At 46.6% G+C, this 23,227-nt stretch overlaps 1 protein-coding gene across 2 annotated transcripts in view; it reads right to left on the bottom strand.

Annotated features, from left to right (window-relative positions):
* The window catches only part of ENPP6 (ectonucleotide pyrophosphatase/phosphodiesterase 6), a 108,344-nt gene extending 86,060 nt beyond the window's left edge, over positions 1–22,284 (bottom strand). Inside the window, exon 1 of one of the 2 annotated variants that reach the window (XM_059155918.1) lies at positions 21,938–22,284. In XM_059155918.1, the coding sequence (XP_059011901.1) occupies positions 21,938–22,178 (241 nt within the window). In that variant the 5' untranslated portion in view covers positions 22,179–22,284. The remainder of the gene's footprint in view (positions 1–21,937) is intronic. The other variant, XM_059155917.1, reaches the window with a different exon arrangement.
* Between the last annotated feature and the right edge of the window lie 943 nt (positions 22,285–23,227).

Genomic DNA, 23,227 nt, shown 5'->3' with positions numbered 1-23,227 from the left:
GGCACTGAGGAGGGGACACCAGGTCCAATAACAACACCACCTTTCCTTTGACAGGAGCTGGGGTCGGAAAGTTTAGGGGGAACCAATCCTAACAACAGATAAGAAAGAGCCCCTTGCTGTGGCACTGGGATTCATGTTCCAGGAGCCTCAACTCCCTCATTTTTTTTCTTTTTTAAAGAAAAGAAATGAACCGAGAAAGACTCTGAGGCCACAAAGTCAAGAGAGTGCCATGGGCTGGACTAGAACCTACTTCTCTTGCTGCCAGTTCATGGCTCCCCTCACGCAGATCTCTTCAAGAGACCGGAGAAGCGACCAGGCCAGCACCTAACATTGGCTGATTAACGTGGACAGGAAGGGACTCCCGTGAGGGGAGAAGGGGTCGGGTTTGGCAGTGAATAGAAAAAATATAAAATACAGCTAAGCAAAATGCAGAGCAATCCTGTTTTGGCAGAAGCATTGCCTTTTTATTTCATTTTGTGAAGGCATTCTTATTCTCCTGCTGACCACAGAGCCACCTGGAAGGGGAAGCTGGGCTGAGGCAGGACACCTTCGACCTCACACCGTGTCGCCCCCGGGAACTATTGTTTCTGAGAACTTTTCCAGACTCTCCATTATAAATGTCTTAAACTCCCAAACCCGAAATCTCTGGGGAGTACAAAAGAAGTCGTCTCAAATCACCAGAGCGCTGCTTTCCTCACCAATTTGGAATTTAGTGAAAAGGCAAAACGTAAGCATTTTAAGTTGGGTGTCTACTTGGCTCTTAAAATATTTGAGTTCGCAAGGGACTTTATGATACCCGTTTCCGCTTTGTAAATCGAGGACGCGTCCTGGGTTGGGTGTGGACTGGCCTGGGGGAGAAAAAAGCAGACAGAATCCCAGAGCCCTGCCCAGGGCGATCTTGGCCACTTCTGCTCGGATCTTTCTCCCGCTGTGAGACTGAGCATGTCCCCCTTGGCAGACTGACCACGGGACCTCCCTTTCTGTTAGGAGTGGGAGTGGGATGGGGAAGAGAGAAACTGGCCTAGTGTTTAAAATAAAGTGGTTTCCAAGTAACTTTAAAACCAATACAAAGAGGCATTTACTGAGTTCCTACTGGGTGTCAGGGAGCATGAGTGGGATGTGGAGCAACTCGGACTCCCTCTCCATTGAGGGGTTGCCGTGGCCTCCCAGGAGCCCAGAACCAAGGGTAATTGGAAGCAACAGCCCAGAGATGCATCTTGGTGGTCTGGGTCAGGATCCCAGATGTGGCTTATCAAAAGAGGCCTGTTTAAACCATTCTTCGCCACTGTTCAGCCTCGGCCATTTGAGATGAGTAGCTGAGTGTCCGAGGTTGAATCCTCTCTTATACCCGCCCCCAGAAGCGCTCATTGTTCACATTGTCCATTGAGGCTCACAAAGGAGGGTTTAAAAACACAGTTGCCCATGAGGTCTCTTAGTCTGGAGGAAGCCTGGAAAGGCACGGACTCTTGCACTGTGGGGGGAGCTGTGCGTGCAGGCATATGCCACACGTGTAAAGCTAGCCACGAGCTCACAGTCCGAGGGACAGATACTCAGATGGCCACACAGGGTGGAGCTGCCCTGAGGGCCACTTCCTTGGAGGCAGGAAAGGAGAGGCAGCATGAGGCCACGGGAGGATTTTGGACTCCTGGTTATTCTGTTGCTTGGCTTTGTGACCTCGGGCAAGCAATTTACTACCTCACAGCCTTGATCTCTTCATCTGTGAAGTGGGGATAACTATGCCTACCGAACGGGGTTTTATGAGGATTGACAGATGCAGTATTTGAAAGCACCCAGGACTGAGCGCTACAGATGTACAGACATATAAATACTGCAGACATCTGGGAAATGTACATTCTGCTCCCTGCTGGACTGTATCTGGAAGACAATAGGAGTGCTGTAGAGATGTAGGCCATCCATTGTCTTCCCTACTAACCAGAAGCAGCATGGCGAAAATGCTGACTGTTGGATGGGGGTAGGAAGTCCTCTGCCCTGGTCCTATTGACGCACTTCCTGGCTAGGTGGCCTCAGACAAGCTGCTTACCCTCTCCAGACTTAAGGTCTGTCATCTGCAGAAATGCCCTTATGTAACTCCCAACTGTAAAGATGATTATAAAGATCGTGATTATAGAGATCAATCGAAGGCATCAAGATGAGAAAGGAAGAAATAATCGTCCTAATTTGCAGGCAACATGATCTTGCATATTCTTGTATGCACAGAATCTGATGGAATCCATGAAATACTATTAGAACTAATAAACGAGGGGCGCCTGGGTGGCTCAATGGATTAAAGCCTCTGCCTTCAGCTCAGGTCATGATCTCAGGGTCCTGGGATGGAGCCCCGCATCGGGCTCTCTGCTCAGCAGGAAGCCTGCTTCCTCCTCTCTCTCTCTCTCTCTGCCTGCCTCTCTGCCAACTTGTGATCTGTCTGCCAAATAAATAAATAAAAATCTTAAAAAAATAAAAAAAGAACTAATAAACAAGTTCAGCAAGGTCGCCATATACTAGATCAACACCCCCAAACCAACTGGGCTTTCATATGCTGCAAAAAAAAAAAAAAAATTAAGAAAATAATTCCATTCACAATAATATAAAGAAGAGGAAAGTGCTTAGAAATATCTAACAAAAGAAGTGCAAGACTTATGCACGGAAAACTATCAAACATGGCTAAAAAGGTTTAGAACGCGAGTAAACGGAAACCCATCCCATGTTTACAGATCAAAAGACATCATGTGACGCTCTCTAAATTGTTCTAGATTCAGTACAATCCCTATCAAAGTCCTAGCTAGGTTTCTTTTTTTTTTTTTTTCCCCCAGAGGTTGATAAGCTTATCCTAAAACTCACTGGGAAATACAAGTGACTGAGAATAGCCAAAACAATCTTTAAAAACAAGCACAAAGGCTGGGGGGGGAGGGGTAGAATCACATCCTGATTTCAAAACTTACTACAAAACTAAGTAATCACAGCAGTACGGTCTTGGCATACGGAGGGACATATGGAATAAAATGGAGAGCCCAGGAATAAACTCTAACATTTATGGTCAGTTGCTTTTCAACGAAAGTGTCAAGAAAATTCAGTAGGAAAGAAATACTCTTTTTGACAAATGGTGCTGGGTTACTGCCTCACACGACACACGAAAATTAACTCAAAATGGATCACAAACCTAAATGTAAGAGCTAAAAGTACAAAACTCTTAAAAGAAAACACAGGGGTAAATCTTCATGACATTGGCTTAAGCAGCTATTTTTTACATATGACATGAAAAGTACAAGTGATAAAGAAAAAAAAAAATCAATGAATAGACTTCATTAAAGGCTTTCACACTTGAGGCCACGCCATTAGGAAGGTGAAAAACAACCTGACTCCTAAGAGAAAAATATTTGCAAATCACATTCCTCTAAGAGAAGTATATCCAAAATGTATGAAAAATTCCTATAACTAATAATAGAAACAGATAGCCCTGTTTTTAACAATGGGTAATATAATTTGAATAGACATTTCTCCCAAGAAGTTATAAAATAGCCACTAAGTGTGTTATGTCAAGGATCACTAATTATTAGGGAAATGCAACTCAAAACCACAGTGAGATACCACTTCTCACCCACTAGAATGGCGATAATGATAAAAGACAATGGCAAGTGTTATTGAGGATATAGGGAAATGGGACCCCTCATACATCACCGGTGGGAACGTAAAGTCAGGCAGCCATTTTGCGAGCCAGTCTGGCAGTTTCTCAAAATGTTAAACGTAAAATTACCACATGACTCAGCAGTTCTACTCCAAAGTACCTATGCAGAAGAAATGACAACATACGTCTAGACAAACACTCTGTACACGAATGTTTGTAACAGCATTATTCGCAACAGCCGAAGCCTGGAAACAACCCAAATGTTCATCAGCTGGTAGACGGACAAACGCAGTGTGGTCTGTCTGTGTAATGGCGACTCCTTGCCAGTGGAAAGGAATGATCGACTGATAGGACATGGATGAACCCCCAAAACCACTATGAGGAGTGAAAGAAGCCAGATCCCCCCAAAAAACACATATCCTATGGTTCAATTTATATAAAATGTCCAGAAAAAGCTAACCTTTAGAGAAAGAAGGTAGATTAGTGGTTGCCTAATGTAGTTGCTAGAAGTGGGAATGAGGAGCAAATACAGGGTAAAAGGCTTTGTTGAGAGGTGATGGAAACAGTCTAAAATGATATTGTGAGGATAGCTGCATACCTCTGTAAATATACTAAAAATCATTGAATTGTACACTATAAATGGTTGGATTTTATGGCATGTAAAGTATACCTCAATAAAATTGTAATAATAATTTTAAAAGATCGGTGGAGATCACAACTATATAGACCCATAAACCAGCATATCGACAGGCAAACACCAGCCCCCGAATCCTCCAAATACAGAATTCATCTACAAAGCACTGTCCCTCCTTTCCATCTCCCTACTGGTCTCCAATCCCTGCTGCTACGTGCAAGCCCCCTAATCTAATGACTTGTTGTTTCTTCTTTTCTTTAATTTTCCTTGATTATTTTGACCCTGTTTGACTCCTGCTGATTTTCATTTTGGGTCTTTGCTACAATGGTCTGTGGTAGGTCTGTATTTCTTCTTTGTTTCCTTTCTTCTTTCTCCTTCTATATCACACTCCCTAAATTTAGCAAGGTCCCTCAAGGTTTCATCCCGACCCCTTTTTCTTCTCTTGCTACAATCTTCCCAAGGGGATCTCATCTACTCATATAATTTCCTACCTCTCTGAGGACGACTCTGAAATCTTCATCCCTAAACCATCATGACTGGTAAAGAAATCACCACCCAGATATCTTGCAAGTACCCAAGGTCTGAGAATATAAATGATTTTATATAAACAATTATAAATAAACATAAATCAGTTCTAAATATAAAACTGATTTATATTTTTATTACTGCAGTGAGATATTTTACTGAAATATGAACTAGCTTGTTCTCCTTTTAGATATTTACTTCCATTGTGTTTCAAGCGGGCACCCAGCCCCTTTTGTCTTTGGAGTGGTCTGTGTTTCTGGAAGAACAGCTGATACTGCCTGCTGGACACATTCTTTTCCCTGGGACACTATATCATCTCAAAGGAGCTCATTTGAACATACTGTGAACACATCTCTGCAGGGGAGAATATAAGGAAGGTTTATTTGCCTTTGAGGGAAGCAAGGAAGAGAAAAAGGCAGGGTGGACTACATAATTGCCAGGACCTAGTGCAACAGAACCATGTGGGATCCCTTGTTCATGAATTAGTAAGAATTTCAAAATGGTGACAGCAGAGCATGAAAGCACGTGCAGGGTCCCTATAAGCATGGGGCTCAGTGTGACGTATAGGTCACACAACCGTGAAACTCATCCTGGTGGAGATTTTTCCTCCAGACCAGGGAGAGCTAAGAAGGATTTGCTGGTCCAGTGAGAGCAGAAAATGATGCACTGCTCGGTGGCGGAACTCCATGGAGAGGATTGACATTTGAGAGACACAACAGGGGAGGCTGGAGTCAAGACGCAAGGTTTTCCAGCTCAGAGCAGCAGAGCCTGGTTTCTGGAGCCTCATGGGTTGACATGGACCAATGACAAGGGTTGATGTCCTCAAGGCCTTCAGACTATATATGACCCAGGACCTTTGCATTACCCTAGACATGGAAGAAAAGTCACCCCACTACCCACCCAGCACTGACTGAGACTGAATTTCCACTGAGCCCAATGGGATGGGAGTCAGAGTCAGATTTAGGATTTTTTTTTTTTTTAGTTGTGGCAAAATACATGTAATATAAAAATCATCATTTTAACACCATTTTTCAGTGTGCAGTTCAGTAGCATTAAGTGCATTCATGCTATTGTGCAATATCACCATCATCCACTTCCAGAACTTTCCTTATTCCAAACTGAAACTCTCTCCTATTAAACACGAACTTCCCATTCCTCCCAGCCTGTAGCTACCACCATTCTACTTGCCGCCTCTATGAATCTGACTACCCTAGGTACTTCACATAAGGGGAATCAGCTAATATTTTTCCTTTTCTGTATGGCTAATTTGACTCAGCATGTTTTCAGGTTCACCCACAGATTTGGATTTGGGGAGGGTGGTCAGACCTAGGAGGTCAACTTATTTGGGGTTAAATTGTAAATTTCTATTTTTTCTTTTAATTTTTTTCATATTTTTATTTAAATTCGAGTTAGTTAGCATACAGTGTAATATTGTTTTCAGGAGGAGAATTGACTGATCCGTCACTTGCATAGATGATTTTTTTTAAGACTACAAAGACACGCACTGTTTCTGACGCATTCAAGATTGTGAACTTGGATCCACTTTACACACAGATCAATTCATTAACATTACCAAAAGACGAGCTTCAGTTCTTGTCTGATACTGAGACTTTTTTTTTCTCTGATCCTCCACATCCAACCCGTCTTGCCCATTCCCTCTCCACAGAGCCCAGCATCTCCTTGACTCCAGGTTCATTCTGCCTCTGAGGACCTGACTCCCAGGAGAGCTCTCACTGCCGACCTGGATGGCCTCCCACAGACCCGCAATGCTCAGAAATGTCACAGTAGGCGTCTCAAAGCCCAGTCCCGCTCTCCACACACTCTTCATCGTTCCTGCCTCTGCCCCTTGACTTGCGTAGGACCAGCCACCCTTAAGGCCCGTCCTCCAAGTCTCAACCAAGTCCAAATCCTTTGGCTTTATTTAAATATCAGCACCTCAGCAAGCCTTTCCTCTTCCCTACGCACTCTCAGAAAGAGTCTCTGTGTCTCCTGAGCCTATTCTATTCTGTCCTGTGATTTTATTTATTTCAACACATCTTTAGCCGCTTAATTCCAAGTTCACCCAAGACAGAAGCCATGTCCTGGTCATCTCTAGACTAGCGACTTATTTAGGAGAGTAAATGTTTGCTATATTCTCACATACAGAGGCTTCATGCATGAATGTACTGTATGCGTATATGGCCACATTATATGTTGTCGCAGTTACCAAATTCTGTGGTTCAGACAGTAAGCGGTAAAGGAGTTAGCAAACTCAAAGCACCACCCAGCTCTGAAAGGTCCCTATCTGTGGGTCAAGGCCCTTTATAGGAAATACATCTCATTTGGACTTGCAGGAGGACAGGTGGAGAGAAGCTGGCATGTGGGCTGGAGCGGAGGCTTGGGGCTTCCAGGGAGCACGGGAGCAGAATCCTTCCACAAGCAATAAGTAGCATCAGCAAAGGGATGGACTGAGAGTTCCCTGAGAGGCCTCCAACAAAATTAGTGAGGTGACAAGGGAGAGGTGAAGACATCATTCTCCAGAATTCCATTCTAGTGGGCATTTCACAACTGGCCAACAGGACCCTAAATGGTAGGGACTAATCTGATGTCCACTGAGGGAACCTCCTGAGGTGAATTTTCTGAGACACCCACACAGCTGGCTACTCATTTCAAAAGAACAAACAGATGGCTGGGATTTGGTCAATAAAGTCATTTTTTTCCCCATCTGATTATTTTAGTTTTTAGCTAGATGTTGAAATACACGCAGACACAGTCTGAGAGTAAATTCTCTGGAACAGGATCTTCTTATCTGCTCCATCAGAACTTGGGGGAGGTTTTTAAGAAGCTTAAAGGATAGCATCCAGCCTTCAGTGACCATCCGTGGCACCAGGAAGTAGAGAGGATGGCTCAGCCATGTCCAAACACCAGCCCCAGCCTTCTAGGTGGTTCCACCTCCTCCTTGATCAGATCTTGGAGGAAATCTCACAGAAAGCTACTTTGACTCTCATTCCGTTTCAGCTTATACATCCTGGGAGAGGTTAATAAGGGTGAGGGAAGAAGCAAGAGCCACCCAGGCAGGGAAGCCCCGCTGTGAAAGAGGGGTAGGTCTGGAGCAGAGCTGAGCACCCAGGCAGAGCAACCCACCGGACAAACAGGCAGGCAGAGTCACAAAGGACGCCTGGGCTTCTGTCCCTGTGCATTCGAGGGACACCAGACCCCAGTTGGCCGCGGATCCCTGTGCTTGGTGAGGCTCTGCCCTTACCTAGCCGCTGGGTCTGAATCTTGGGCCTCGGTCTCCTGTTCTGCACAATGAGACAAACAAATGCACCAGCATTTCTACAGCTGCTTCTGCTTTTCACATTGTGTGACTCTGAATGCCTCTGGGGGAAATTTTGGATTGGGATATAGTGGGTTTTGTTACATATTCCCAAGCTCTTTCCCATAGTTATAATGTTCTATTTTACACTGACGAACGCATGCTAAAATGGACTCTGACTGTACAAGGAGGGGTGCCATGGTTTGGGATGAGGCCAGCTGGCTAACCTGCAGGGGAAGGGGCTGGACTGGGAGTAACGGGAACATGGAATCAGATCCACCCACAGAGCCCAGCACAAGGGAGGACAGCCCTGCCTGCTGGGGAGTCCAGGATGACACGCTAAAAGCAGCGACAGTGTTGCTATGAGCCCCGGAGGAGGAGAAGCACATCCGGTGTGAACCTGAAGGGGGGAACTGAGCAGCCAATGAAATACGGCCAGAAGGACTCCAGAACCCAGTGAGATCCACACAGATATATGAATGCACCAGAGGTTTGTTAAAGAGTGGTGGCACCTTAGTAGGGAATGTTCAGCAACAAAATTCTATAGAGACTACAAAAAAGATACATGACATAAGGCTTTCCCCCAGGGGTCGGACAGAAGTCCCGTTACTAGTTGAACCAGCAAGGTCCGACAAACAATGTCTCTTCTGAGCAAGCACCGGACCCAGACACAGACAACTAACACTCCCTTGCCCGTGAGCAGGTGTAGACCAAAAGCAGGACGGATTGCTGTGCGGACTGGTTTTGTCTGCAGGGGTAGTTGGAAGGACCCACCTAGAGAATAGAAGAGCCTTCAGAGGGTAGAAACAAGGTTGGGCCTGATAGATTGTCTTCAGTCCTGCTTCTCGTGGGGGGCAGTGGCAGCTCCCCTGAGGTGACAGTGTTCCATGAAGGGTGATGGGAGTGGCCTTCACCATGATCTCCTGAGCCCTGGCTGGTTGTTGCTGGAAAGCCTGCGGTATAGACTGAGAAGACCAAAGCAAACCACAGAACAGTGCTTTATGCCCACTAGGCTGGAAAGCATCTTTTTAAAAACTCTTTCAGTGTGAATATATTTCTTAAGTCACAAGGGCAGTGCAATGGACCAAATGTCCAAAGTCATACACTGAAGTCTAATTTCCAACGTGATGTTATTAAGAGGCTGGGCCTTTCGGTGGTGCTTAGGTCATGGGGAGGGAGCCCTCATGAATGAGATTAGCGCCCTTATAAAAGGGACCCCAGAGAACTCTCTCATCCTCCTTCTGCCAGGACACGAGGAGAACAGGGCCATTTGCAACCCAGGAGAGTTGCAAGAATCCTCGCCAGAACCAGACCCACTGACGTGCTGATCAGAGACTTCAAGCCCCCAGAACTGCGAAAAGTAAATTTCTGTTGTTTGTAAGTTGCGTAACCTACGGTTCTTTGTTAGAGCAGCCTGAAGGAAAACAGGGGGCCTTATTCAGGCTAAATGAAAACGTCTACTTACTCAAATAGAGATGAACACGTTCCACTGGATATGGATATATTTTTAATTTAATATTTTGAGTAGAGAAATCATATTGTTCAAAAGACGGGCAATAAGACATTGCCCTGCTCTATTTGTCCCTCACATACCTACAAGAGGGAACCGTGGCTCTGGTTTCTTTTCTATTTTTAAAGGTCGGTTTTTCCTCCATTTGGCAAAAATCCTTGCCAGGGCCCCAGTGACCTTGAATGGGGGTGTCTTCCAGCAGAGGTGGCTTGTGCCTCCTGCCTCCTGGTGGGGCCCGACCAGGCAGAGGGTGGGAGACAGTGTTTCTGACCGGAGACCGGGAGAACATGTGTGAAAATTCTGTAAAATAACTGACCACTCACACAGAGTACATGGCCTGGCAGTTGGGAACAGCTCAGGGAGAGGGGTTTGGGGACATTTTTCAGGAGTGTAGACGCTGGTGACTGCTCTGAGGGGCCCTCGTGGCCTGACATGGCCTGGCCTCACATCTGCCCTCTTTGGTGGACAATTGGCGGGGTGTCTCTGCAGGTCAGGGTGTTTCCTAGAGAGGAGAGCACACCCAAAGCCCGGAAAGGGAGCTCAGACAGCCAGAGAGGGTGAACCTGTGGGACAACCCTTTAATAGGCTTCCATTCCCTGTACCCCCCACAGGGGTAGGGGCTGGCGCAGGTGGGGAGCATGTTTGAGGCTGGGCCTGTGATCTGCCAGGGAATGAATGACTAGAAGCCCAATATTGGAGGTTTTCTCCCAAAGACCTATGTTTGTTTAAGGTTTTTGCCTTCAACCATTAGTGCAGAATGTTTCCTCAAGACCACCCGAGGAAGTCAAATCCTTATACATATAGATATTTTTCAGGGAGAACTAGATAGCCACAGAGGCACTGGGCTCAATTATTTGGCTTGTGTGCAGAATACAGAAGAATAGCCAAGGCCCAGGGATCCCTCAGGCAAACTCTAGGGGTGGCTGACTCCTACATCACCAAAAGGGGGCACCTCCATCCCCTGCCTCTCACCCTCAGGCCGGCATCCTTGTCCCGGGCCATCAGCAGCCAGTGGGGTGAACCACAGACTACTTCCTGTAAATGCATAAAAGAGGTCAAAGGGGACTCCCTGTGATCCTAACAGAGGAGGCAGAACATCACTGAGAGCCCCATCCGATCACCCTCTCCCTCCGCCCCACTGTGGCCCCGGAGAATCTCCTTTGAGCCTCATAACCATTCCCAGCACCTAGAACAGGGCGCTTAGAACATTCCCAGCATGTAACTGGCACTCAGTAAGCGCACAGTTAACCCCAGGGCTCTTTCCCAGGCCTCCCATCTTTTTTTTTTTTTTTTTTTAAATTTATTTTCAGCGTAACAGTATTCATTCTTTTTGCACCACACCCAGTGCCCCATGCAATCCGTGCCCTCCCTAATACCCACCACCTGGTTCCCCCAACCTCCCATCCCCCGCCCCTTCAAAACCCTCAGATGGTTTTTCAGAGTCCATAGTCTCTCATGGTTCACCTCCCCTTCCAATTTCCCTCAGCTCCCTTCTCCTCTCTATCTCCCCATGTCCTCCATGCTATTTGTTATGCTCCACAAATAAGTGAAATCATATGATAATTGACTCTCTCTGCTTGACTTATTTCACTCAGCATAATCTCTTCCAGTCCCGTCCATGTTGCTACAAAAGTTGGGTATTCATCCTTTCCGATGGAGGCATCATACTCCGTAGTGTATATGGACCACATCTTCCTTATCCACTCATCCGTTGAAGGGCATCTCGGTTCTTTCCACAGTTTGGTGACCGTGGCCATTGCTGCTATAAACATTGGGGTACAGATGGCCCTTCTTTTCACTACGTCTGTATCTTTGGGGTAAATACCCAGTAGTGCAATTGCAGGGTCATAAAGAAACTCTATTTTTAATTTCTTGAGGAATCTCCACACTGTTCTCCAAAGTGGCTGCACCAACTTGCACTCCCACCAACAGTGTGAGAGGGTTCCCCTTTCTCCACATCCTCTCCAACACACGTTGTTTCCTGCCTGGCTAATTTGGGCCACTCTAACTGGTGTTAAGGTGGAATCTGATCTTAAAGCCGTGGGAACTCAGGGGTGGGAAGATGACAAGACTTCTCTGATGCCCAGCGGTCCTGGCAGAGGACCGGAGCGGTCCAGGAGCCGAACCTGGCACCCCGCCCTCCCTCCTGCGCCCTCTCTGCTCCACCAGCGCTTCCCAACCTGCTTTGCCTCAGACATTTGGGTTGGACAACGTGGCATGAACACACAAGGCTGCTCATCCCCAGGGGACGGGGCAGGGACCAGGACCCCAGCACCCAGGCTGGGACCCTGTGCTGCAGACATGTGCATGGTGACCCCACTCATCCTCCTGCTGCACACCTGGTGACCACCAAAGCTCTTCGAGGCAGGCAGCCAGGGGCCGTGACCTTCATCGAGGGGTAAAATACCCACAGTAACCCCGACTACAAGTCTGTTCATGATCCCAGCCTGAGCAGCCCTTTGCCCAAATGCGACAGCTCCACGTGGTTCCCTGACCTGTCTGCCGGACCCTTTCTCCCTGGTAAGGAAATGGCAGAAGGTAGGACCAGGTTATGATTGAGCACAGTATCCAACAAGAGCCAAATGCTACACACGGGAGCCAGAGGAGCCCCAGACCTGCCCCGGGTCCTCGCCTGGGAGACAGTGGACACAATGGCGCTATTCATGCGAGGGGACTCTGAAACTTGAGTATGTGTTGTTTAAAATGTCTCTGAAATAAATGTTATTAGCACACTGACTCAGGCTCCCTCCAAAATAATTTTAAATGTCTTTTAACTCATTTCTGGCATATCGTTCATGATGAAGCAGGTACTGAGAGCAGCGTGCTTCAACCAAACTCCCAGAAGCCTTGGCAAGAGGAATACGGTCCTATCCATCAACACCGGGGGACGGGAAGGGGGAGGGGAGAGCAGCCATGGTTGGAGGACCGTGCCGGAGAACCTTCTGGAAAAGGGTTTGCTGTTATTATAATCAAAAGCTTTCACCACATTTTTAAGCTTTACCCACAGCCCTAAACCGTTCCCTTCTTCAAGGGTCAGGTTCCAGCAGCTGAATGCCATATAACAAGAATGCCCTCTCATCACCATGGAAGCCAAGAGAAACACACTTTTTGAAAAGTGGCACTTTGGTGTAGAGAAGTCTGCTGATGGGAGCTTAAATAATGACACACCGGGAAGTATTATTTTTGTACATTCCTGGAACACATTTTTTTCTCTGAGCCTGAGCCGGGTCCTGCCCTTCACACTTCTGTGGCCCTGTACGTTACCCAGCCAGCCTGCTTCTTGAGGCCGCGTGACCAGGACCCGTAAGAAAGATGCGGTTCGATGTCCCTGGGAGGTAAATGACAAGATGCAGACCAAGCTCAGGCAGACGGGAAGAGAGATTTAACTGTGTGTCTGTGAGAAACACCCAGAGAGAAAAGAAGTCCATTCACTGGGGGCCCACTGGGATCCACTGCATCTGTCGTTGTTATTCCTCATGTTTCTGGAACTGTCCTTTAAGACACTCTCTCTGATCCCCTAAAGGGCTAATTCAGATGACTCTCCTACTTCAACTTGAAATCTATTCTGATAAAATCTACTTCCCCCGGTGCCTAGGTGGCTCAGTGGGTTAAAGCCTCTGCCTTCGGCTCGGGTCATGATCTCCGGGTCCTGGATTCGAGCCCCGCATCGGGCTTTCTGCTCAGTGGGGAGCCTGCTTCCCTTCCTCTTTCTCTGTGGGTCTCTCTGCCTATTTGTGATCTCTGTCAAATAAATAAATAAAATCTTTAAAAAAAAAAAAATCTACTTCCCCAAAGAGATGGGTCTCCAAGCTTCCCCGTCTCTGGTCTCTGCTCACAGGAGCCCTGAGCTCTGAGTACCTCCGGGTCCTCAAATCAATTCCTGCTCCCTTCCTCGTACTTCCTCCTACCCCTCAGTGCTGAGTGGGCCTCAGTGAGGGCTGCCTTCAAGCTGCTCCTCAAACTCAACCCCTCACGTACATGAAGAATAGAGGCTTGAACGTTTCAAGTGGAAGAGGAAGAAAGGAGGAACCTACTGGGCTATTTTCAGTGCAGCTTTCAAAGTCTTCCATCAACTGCACGTTTCTTTTTTTATTCCCAAATTCACCTCTCCAGCCCTTCAGCCCACACTCAAGTGGTGAATGGGTTTAGTGCCCTTTTGCCTGCCTTGTTCTGCTTCTCTGACTTGCATGGGCTGTGCCTCTCACATTGGCAGATTTCAATTTTTCTTTCTTTCTTTCTTTTTTCTTAAGATCTGGCCCCAAACACATGTCCTGCTAAAAATCTTTCCACTCATCTTTCAATGTTTAGTTCTAGATGGAACTAAACGGAAACGTCCAAGCCCAGAGTAACTCCCAATAATACTTCTCTGCCTGCCTTGCAGACACTCACACGCCATTCCTTCTCACGAAGACCCACAAGCTTCTTATCAAATGCAGCTAGTGCCCGTTCAGTGTGCGTGATATGCTGCATTAATGTTCAAGACAGTTCCTGTCCCCACTATGACCTACTGGCATCAAGCTTGGCCCTATAATTTGCTTTGCCCAATGGAATGAGTAGATGTGATTTGTGCTACTTGGAGCAAAGGTTCTAAGCATTACCACGTCATTCTGCCAGGTTCCGTTTGTCCCTTAGCCATGTGAACAGCTCATCCCATACAGAAGTTCCTTTTTCAGCCTCGATCTCAAAATGAAGAGGAAATGGGGCAGAGTTAATCCTTCAAGTCCATACATGAGTGAGAGATAAACCATGGTTGTAAGCCTCTGATACAGCTTGTTACTACAACACAATTTTGCCTAATCTTAGTGATAAAGTGTGTAATAGGAACAGTTTTTATAATGGAGGCTTTACATGAAGGGTCCCACAAGCCGGGTGGGTAAGTTTTCCTTTCTCCATTCTAATGACAGATAATATTCAAACTTGCAAGAACTTGTTCAAACTCTGGAAGTTAAGAGGTGACAGAATAGATGAAATCAGGTCTTTTGCAGCAAATTCATAGCTCTTTCCACTCTACTGTGTGTAAGGGGCTGACTGTGCTCCCCAAAAACGTGTTGAGGTTCTATCCCATAGTACCTGTTGAGTGTGACCTTATTTGGAAACAAGGTGTTTGCAGATATAGTCAAGTAAAATGAATTCATTAGGATGGACCCTAATTCAGTGTAGCTGGTGTCCTTGTAAGAAGAGAAGAGACACGGAGATACAAAGGGAGAACACCAGGAGACAACGGAGGCAGAGACTAGAGTGAGATGTCAGTGCATCGACAGGCCAGGGAAGACCAAGGATTGCTGGCAACACCAGAAGCTAAGAGAAAAGCATGGGAGATATCCTCCCCTATAGTCTTCCAGAGAGCATGTGCTGACCACCTTGATTTCTGATCACCAGCCTCCAAAACCGTGAAGGAATAAATTCCTGGTGTTTCAAGCCACCCAGCATGTTGGAAATCAGTGCATCATGTTACAGCAGCCCTAGGAAATCAATGCACCATGACTAACTCAATTCTGAGGTGGGAACCCCTAGAAACTCTCAGAATATGGGGGGACAGAAGAGGTCTGTCTAAAAACACCTCACTCTTCCGTTGGCAGACTTGCATCACCCTTCTGACTATGTTTGTTTCCAAGAGCTGGCCTAGCGTACCATGCCAGGCAGCTTACACAACAAGAATTTCTGCTTCACAATTCTGGGGGCTAGACATCTGGTAGCAAGATGTCATCACAACTGGCCTCTTCTAAAGCCCCTCTCCTTGGCCTGTAGATGGCCACCTTCTTCCCGTGTCTTCACATGGCCTTCCCTCTGTGCCCACCTGTGTCTTAATCCCTTCTTTCAAGGACATTAGTCCTATTGGGTTAGGCCCCACCAGATATAAATCTGCAGGGTCGGAGGACGCGATTCAGCCCCCCATGCGATCTCGTGTTTCCAAATGTCTACAGAGCCTGTCATGATGCCTGGGTTCCCACCTTGGCCACTTAAACAATCTGGGATGGAGGCTCAGAACATAAGGATGGCCCTTCCAGCTCTTCAAGTGGCCAGATCCGACCCAGGTTCCGACAGCCAGGACCACACGAAACTTGTCCTTCATTGTCCTCCCACGGGTGTTCAGGTGGTTCTGAGCCATTGGCCTTGCTCGAGTTTTAACGTTGCCTCTGCTTTCTTGGCTTCAGCAATCTTGGTGAGAATCAGGTTCTCGCTTGGGCTATGCTGATGACTAGTTTCCTAGTTAAATCTCCTCCCAACGCCCCATGCCTTTGATCTCCTACTTTGGCACAGCCCCTCCTCATGGGTGACTTTCCTTTCAACCCTCTTATTGCCTCCAACCTTAGAGTCAAAATTTAAAACAAAATCGATGACATGTTTTGAGATATATGAGATTATTAGACATAGCTAGTAATTAGTTCTTCTAAATGGCTGTTAATTGCTTCCATAGAGCAGAGCATAATTTCAGGTTTTTCCCTTCTTTTTAGTTTAGGGGTTATCTAGAACCAAAATAATAACTGACAAGTTCCCTGAAACTCAGAAAGTTTCAATCATCATTATAATACTGCTTCGTGATAACAAATTTTATTTAAAGAAGGCAGAATAAATAATCCACGGTGCGGAGATGAAGAATAAGGAGAAAAAGAGAGAGAGAGAGAGAGAGGAGAGAATGATGGAGTCACGTGGGCTCCTCAGGTAGTGAGTGGGGAAGGCAGATCACTGCAGGGACTTCAGGAAAGAAATCTGAAAAAAGAAGGGGGCGTAAACCTTGAGTCTTTCTGGAGCAAAGCATTCCAGAGGTGGCAACCTGCCTGGAACATGTGAGAACCAAGGGGAAGAGGGTCAGGCATGAGCTGGGAAAGGAACGGGATGGCCGCATGGGGCCAGTTCTCAAAGAACTTTGGATTCTACTTGGAGTGAAAGCAGGATCTGCTGGAGGGTCTGAATGGAGGAGCGACATGATCGGATTCATGCTGTAAAAGGACTACTCTGGTTGTCCGTGGAGACGCACAGAAGGGTGGGCAGGGCGGTGGAGGGAACGGGGGCTGTTGGGCAGTTCTGGCAATAGAGGGTGTGGACTCTAGGGCTGGAGGTAAGAGGGGTACAGACTTGGCCATGCACCTGGGAAGGAGAGCCCTCTCGGGCCGTGAGGGAGAATGAGGTAAGGAAGGGACCAAGGAGCGAGCAGTCGGTACAATCAGAGGAAACTGAGGGGGCTGTCGGGAAGGAGCAGCAGGGCCCAGCCCAGCACTGCTGCTGGGCCGGAAATAGAAGCCTGAGGATTGACATTTGACCATATGAGGTCTTTGGTGAAAACAAAAAGTGGAACTGGGTTTCGTGCAAGAGAGAAAGAGAGGAGAAGGAGAGGGCATACTGGATAGCGTATATTCAAAGAGGCGTCTAAATCGAGGGACGCTAACGTGCTGGGATGAATGTCCCTGAGCAGATGCTGAGCTTGGGGGAAGGAGGGTGCCCTGGAGGCCACGTCCACACCCGCGAGTGCTGTGGGGATGTAGGGGTCTGTGGGCAGTCCATCAGGTAAAACCTGAGTTCTCCAGAAGACTGAGGAAGCAGGCTGTTTTCAAAACGTGATTTCTCAAGTATCTTCTGTAGTGATTTCTGTTGGTTCAAGTGACAGCCGGCTTTCATTTAAATCAGCTATTTTCACCAAAGCAGGGGAAAGCGTACCTTACCCTGCAATATCTTACTCCATAATGTTGCATCCTTGGTAACTGGGAAGAATTTGTGTCCATGTAATTTCTAGCAGTGCAACAGGAAAGCCGTTGGCACAACTATTAATTCTAATGGTTAACATCCTTGGTTTCCTTGGATTCCAGTAGATCAATGAAGCACCTTTACTCAGGCTCTAATTGTCTCCTGGACAGGTCTTGAGGAGACTTCTGTCCCCAGGTCCCAGGTCTGACACCTGACCTCCTCGGCACTCCAGGACGGGGATCAGAGTCCTGCTAATTGCTGGTGAGAACCTGACCTCTGACACCTGTCCTCTAGTGTCCGTCCTGTTACTGACATTGCTTGGTGTCTGGAGTGAGGCACCCAACCTCCCTGTATTTTATTTACAAGTTTTTAAATGTTGAACTGATAATGGCATATTGCAGAACAAGCTAATCTCAGCATATGCTTGTCTCCTTGTAGATGATCTTCAGTAAAGATGAAATTCTAGACCAGCTTCCCTGCTACTCAGGACATTTCTAGACCACTTTCTGCAAATGCTTAATCAGAAGCATTCAAGAATTACAAACAAACGTTGCCATCAGCCTTGATAAAATGATACTAAGTTATACTTCCTCAAAAATATCCACCATTTTCTCTTACCCATGATTTGGATTGAATACATCATTGCTTTTCTTCCATGGATTTTTATGTTAAACTTTACTTAACTGTGAATTAACCTCAGAGAGAGAATAACTTTACAACGAGATCTACAGTAAGAGAGATCAAAACAGAAAGCAGGGGCACCTGGAGGGCTCAGTTGGTTAAGTGTCTGCCTTTGGCTCAGGTCATGATCCCAGGGTCCAGGGACTGAATCCCATGTCAGGTTCTCTACTCAGTGGGAAGTCTGCTTCTCTCTCTGTCCCCCCCCCCCCCGTATACCCGCCACACACACACACTCTCTCTCTTTCTCTCAAATCAATATATATATTTTTTTAAATTAAAAACAAAACAGAAAGCACAGCAGTGGTTGTGTTTACACTGCAACTGTGTTTTAACTGAAAAAAGGCTGGTCCACACAGCTCTTCAGAAAGAGAGCTGATGCACAGCGGAAGATCTACACCTGTGTGTGCCATGCATGGGGCTCTTGACTCCAGTTCACAGCCCACCTCCTTCAAAATGCTTCACCTGCCAGCACAACTGGAAGAACACTCTTCTCCCTTCTGATCTCCTGCAGCATATGAGGAAAGGACCCTCAGGCTATCTGTGTATTTGTTTGCTGGAGCTGCATAACAAAATACTGGGCAGCCAAACAGCAGCGCTGGAGGCTGGAAATCCAAGGTCACGGTGCCAGCAGATTTCATTTCTGGTGAGGCCTCTCTCCTTGGCTTGCAGATGGCGCCTGCTCACTGTGTCCTCACGGGGCCTTTTCTCTGAGTACATTTATTCTTGGTGTCTCTTCCTCTTCTGAAAGAATATCAGATTGGATTGGGTCCTCTCTAACAGCCTTGCTACACCTTTCTCACTCTCTGAAGACTCTATCTTTACAGTCATTACTGTATATATTACATTCAGAGATACTAGGGGTTGGGACTTCAATACATAAATTTTGGAGGGAAACAATTCAGCCCTTTTCACTCATCTTAGAATATTAGTAGGTACCCAATGTGTTGGTCCTCCTCAACTTGATGGTGGGCTCCCTGGATGAAAGGCCCTGTTTTAAGATTCTGTGTATCCCCAGCAATCAATCGTCTGATGGATCTTCTTGATCACTATTAGAGTTTTGTTCACATTGGTCCTGCTGCCAATATGTATTTTGACGGAGAAAAAAAATCAGCCAGAGTGGGTTCATGTCAGTGACGAGGCTAGACGATTTCCCAGGTTCCTTATGCATCCCGTTACTGTTCATTCCCCGTCACCATCCCTGTGGCTTCCCCAAAAAATCCTCCTCTCTAGGGTGTCAGACATTTGCTTCATTTCTCATATTTAGGCCTCCCAAGAGTTGCCAGTCCTAATTTTTTTTTTTTTAATTCCCTATGTACTGCTTACTTTCATGTCTACATCTGGCAGTGCCTGAGGTCCTAGTCTGACCGAGGATCTGGAAGCTGAGGGAACAGGCTCAGGGCAGTGCATTGGGCTGCCCAAAGTTGTCCGGCACCATCCTGACCCCAGAAAGACTCCAACCAAGTTTTTCCAGCTCCAAGGCCAATAGCTTAATATTCCTCATTATGCAAAGTAAGAACACCAAATGCTTTATGTCTTGTGGGCAGTAATTCATGTAATGAAGTGAGATCATCATCTCTCTTAGGAATTCTGATGAACCTTATAACAGTATAACTTTTAGTACCAAAGGATCCAGCATGCTCCTTTTGTCAATTCATAAAATGCTCAAATGCTCAAACCATATGTTTAAGTACAATTCCCAATGGATATGTTCTTCCTTAAATGAAAACGGGAGTTTTTCAACATCAGGTGGAAAACTCAGCATGGCCATTGGGAGGAATTGTCTCAACATAGCCCCGAGTCAGTTCCAGGGCAGTGGAGATAAAACCAGCTTTGTGGCCTGGTGCTTCCGGCCCCCAAGCTTGCTCTAGGCCATATGCTCACTCGGTAGGTACGAGATAAACCCAAAGACACATGTGCGTGAACGTGAGCCTTGTTAGACACGTTCTGTGTACAATACTGGTTCCATGGGGTGCCTGGGTGGCACAGTCTCTTAGGCATCCAACTCTTGGTTTCAGCGCAGGTAGTGATCTCAGGGTCATGAGATCGAGTCCCACGGGGGGCTCTGCGCTCAGTATGGAGTCTGCTTGAGACTCTGTTCTTCTCCCTCTGCACCTCCCACTCGTGCTCTCTCCCTCTCTCAAATAAATAAATAAATCTTTTAAAAAATATTGCTTCTATAAAAGTGTAAGTAAGGCTTTCAAATACTACTTCTTACCACCTAAAAATATTCAGGCAGAACATATATGGCGCTCAGGCTAGCCTCGGTCTGACAGTGAAGGTGAGCTCTTTGCCAGACACTCATGGGCTCTGCCTGTCCCATCACGGAAAGGGCTCTCTGTCACAAGGAGACAAGTGAAAAAAACCCTAGTCGGAGAAGAAGGTATGTCCCCGCGTGACTGGCATTTTGTGCCAATCAATCGTTGTGCCAATATCAAGAATGTGGGTCTGACAGACAAAAGGCCAGGCCACCGGCTTGGTTTCGCTGTGCAGGCTGTCACAGTCCCTTTTCCTCACTGGAGCCTGGCTCTCTAAAATGGATTTTGTTCATTCTCCACTGGCCTGGAGAAAACTGCACGTGGCTCTTTATGAATTGGGTCTCCCAGCAAGACTCTGCGAGACAACCGGAGTGGGGGTGGTCTGCGTGTGTGAAACTCCCGGGACAGAACTGGAGTCAGGCTGTGACACACAATGCCATCTATGTGTGGCCCAGCAGCCTGCGAACCAGCTCCCTGCAAGGGCAGAAGCATGCCAAGTGGGGACGAGAGTACTTTTGTTCATTCTCTTTATCTTACTGAGGCTGGTTGTTTGTCTGTTGGGGGAAATTAAAAAAACAAGCAAATAAATTCCTTGCCTGGGTGCTGTCTGGATTTTTTTTACTCCCCATGCTTTCATTCCTAATTCTCCAAAGTATCTTCTCCCCTAAATTTTATGGCATTTTTATGTACAGATGCATCCACTACCTACGCATGAAGTCAGAAGTATCAATTTGTCTTTCTAGACTCCTTCGGGTTTTTCTCGGTGTGGAGATCCATAATGAGATCCAAGAGGTCTCCTCCTCTTCCCATTAATATAATTTATAGAGTTTTCCTTATGCTCGGAGCACGTAGCAAAGTCCTGCATAAGCAGCACTAACAGTGCATTCTTAACAGCCTCCCTGGACAGTTTGCTAAATTCTTTCTGAACGCTTCTTGCTGGCCCTAACAAAGGTTAACTAAAAAACAAACCAGAGGCTGGGAATCCCACTGTGAGAGCAGAAAATATGGTTCTATCGCACAGATAGAGGACCGAGTTTGTGCAATCACATTTGGCGTTCTGGAAATCCCTGATGAAGATCATTTTTAGGCAAAAAATCAGCTTCCCAAACCCAACCGTGCTCTGGGGTTGGCTAGGGTTTTGTTTTGTTTTGTAACTAAAAGTTAAAGATGGGAATCCAAACCATGAAACAATTTTTTTTTTCCTTCTCCATGTCATTTTACTTGGCCCAAGAAAGCAAAAGAGGGACAAGTGGCATTGCTCAGTAGTTCTTCAGGGAATGACCTACACATTTTCTCCACACAATCCAGGAATCCCGTGTGTAATTTTCATCATCCAGCACATTGATAAACAAGCGAAAACACCTCCAGGATGACAGATGACTGCAGAGCAAAGGGACAGAAGGAATTTGGTACCAACACACATGCCTTTTTAGCTTGAACTTAGAAAGTACAGAGTTAACTAGAAGTTTTATTGGTGAAACAAATAACTACTTCTAAAATCATCTATTTATGTCACATGTTCTCCACACCAAAACAGGTCCTTGGGATAACTTTTGGAGAACACCACAACTGTGGAAAAAAAAAAAAGTCTCAGCCAAGAACTTTGGCGTTCCAAAGGGCTAGGGAAACCTGAACATTTAAATCAGACTTCGATGCCAGGAGCTCACTGTTCCCTGTTGGGACTCTGGCCACCACCCCCACGCCACCCAGAAGAGGACACAGTACTCACCAGTCATTAGGGTGTAGTAATTGGGGTAAGACAGACTGGGAAAGTCGGGGGTCAAGTAATCCACTTTTACTCCCCGGCTCACAATCTCTTTGAAGCCAGGCAAGGACTCCAGGGCCTCATCACTGATGTAGTCAGAGCGAAAACCATCCAGCAGAAACACCAGGAGCTTCCGGCCGGCCACGGCTGGCTGTGCCAGGCTGAGTGCGAGGACCAGCAGGAGGGCCCTGAGCTTCACGGCCATGCTGCCAGGAGCCCGCCCGCCTGCCCGGCTGGCACAGCCGTCCCCTTGCAAAGACTGAGGATGGAGAATCTGTAGCTATTCTCTCTTCTAGGGGCTGGACCTTGACTGCTGGCCTTCCTGAGCCAAGTTCACTTTCAGAATTTAAAGGTACAGCACCCCCTTTTAAAAACATCTATGCTCACCCTTTACTAGAAAGTCTGGAGACCAACTCCTTCCGAGAAGCCAGGTCCCCAAACAACCCAGAATCGACACCAGGGGAGACAGGGCGACCTCATTATTTTGGGTGAGCGTTCCAGAAATACAGGCACCCACAGAGAGGTAGAAATTTAGAAGATGACGGAAGTCCACGCCAACTTTGCAGTTGGGCTAACCAAGGGGTGGGGTCAAGGGAAAGAGCAATCTTTTAATTTGCTGCCATCCTGCGTCTCTGCCCAGTTTGAACTCTCTGACTTTTTCGCTTACAATTTAGTAACACGAACCTCTTCATTCAGGATATAAACAAGAGATGATCAAAACAGGTGAGCCCCGTTTGTGAACTTTCCACCGGGGTCTCTGTGACCATCACATTTTAAAAACATATTGTCTAGGTCTCAGCCACTTTTTTTTTAATTTTCCTATGGATCTGTATACAGTGTTTATTGTTCTATTTTACAAGCTGCTGGTGTCTGAACTCATCTGCAGGAGGAGGTGGTTCTCACCGTTTGGGGAAGGAAGGAGGGTCTGGGCTCACTTGGGGAAAGGTCTCTGAATTTTAAGGATGCGTATAGCCAGGGGTATCCACTTTCCTCTGCCGCTATCGGGGGACACGACCCAAAATGCAGCTCCCTGAGAATCCACAGGTCCGCAGACGCTCTCAAGCCTCCACTGATAGTGATTATGACGTATCTGGGGAGGGCACTGCTGATATGGCTTATCTTGTTCTACATGATCTTACTGTTTTATGATCACATTTAGACAATTTCTCTAAAGTTTTGGGTCAATAAGTTATTGCAAATAAGCCCCTTTGGTATACATACCAATACACAAGAAAAGAAAGAAACATATGGAAT

The sequence above is a fragment of the Mustela lutreola genome, chromosome 18 (genome assembly GCF_030435805.1).
Source record: "Mustela lutreola isolate mMusLut2 chromosome 18, mMusLut2.pri, whole genome shotgun sequence".
Lineage (NCBI taxonomy): Eukaryota > Metazoa > Chordata > Mammalia > Carnivora > Mustelidae > Mustela > Mustela lutreola.
Note: the sequence above shows the minus strand (reverse complement) of the source record. Positions and strands in the feature narration are given on the sequence as shown.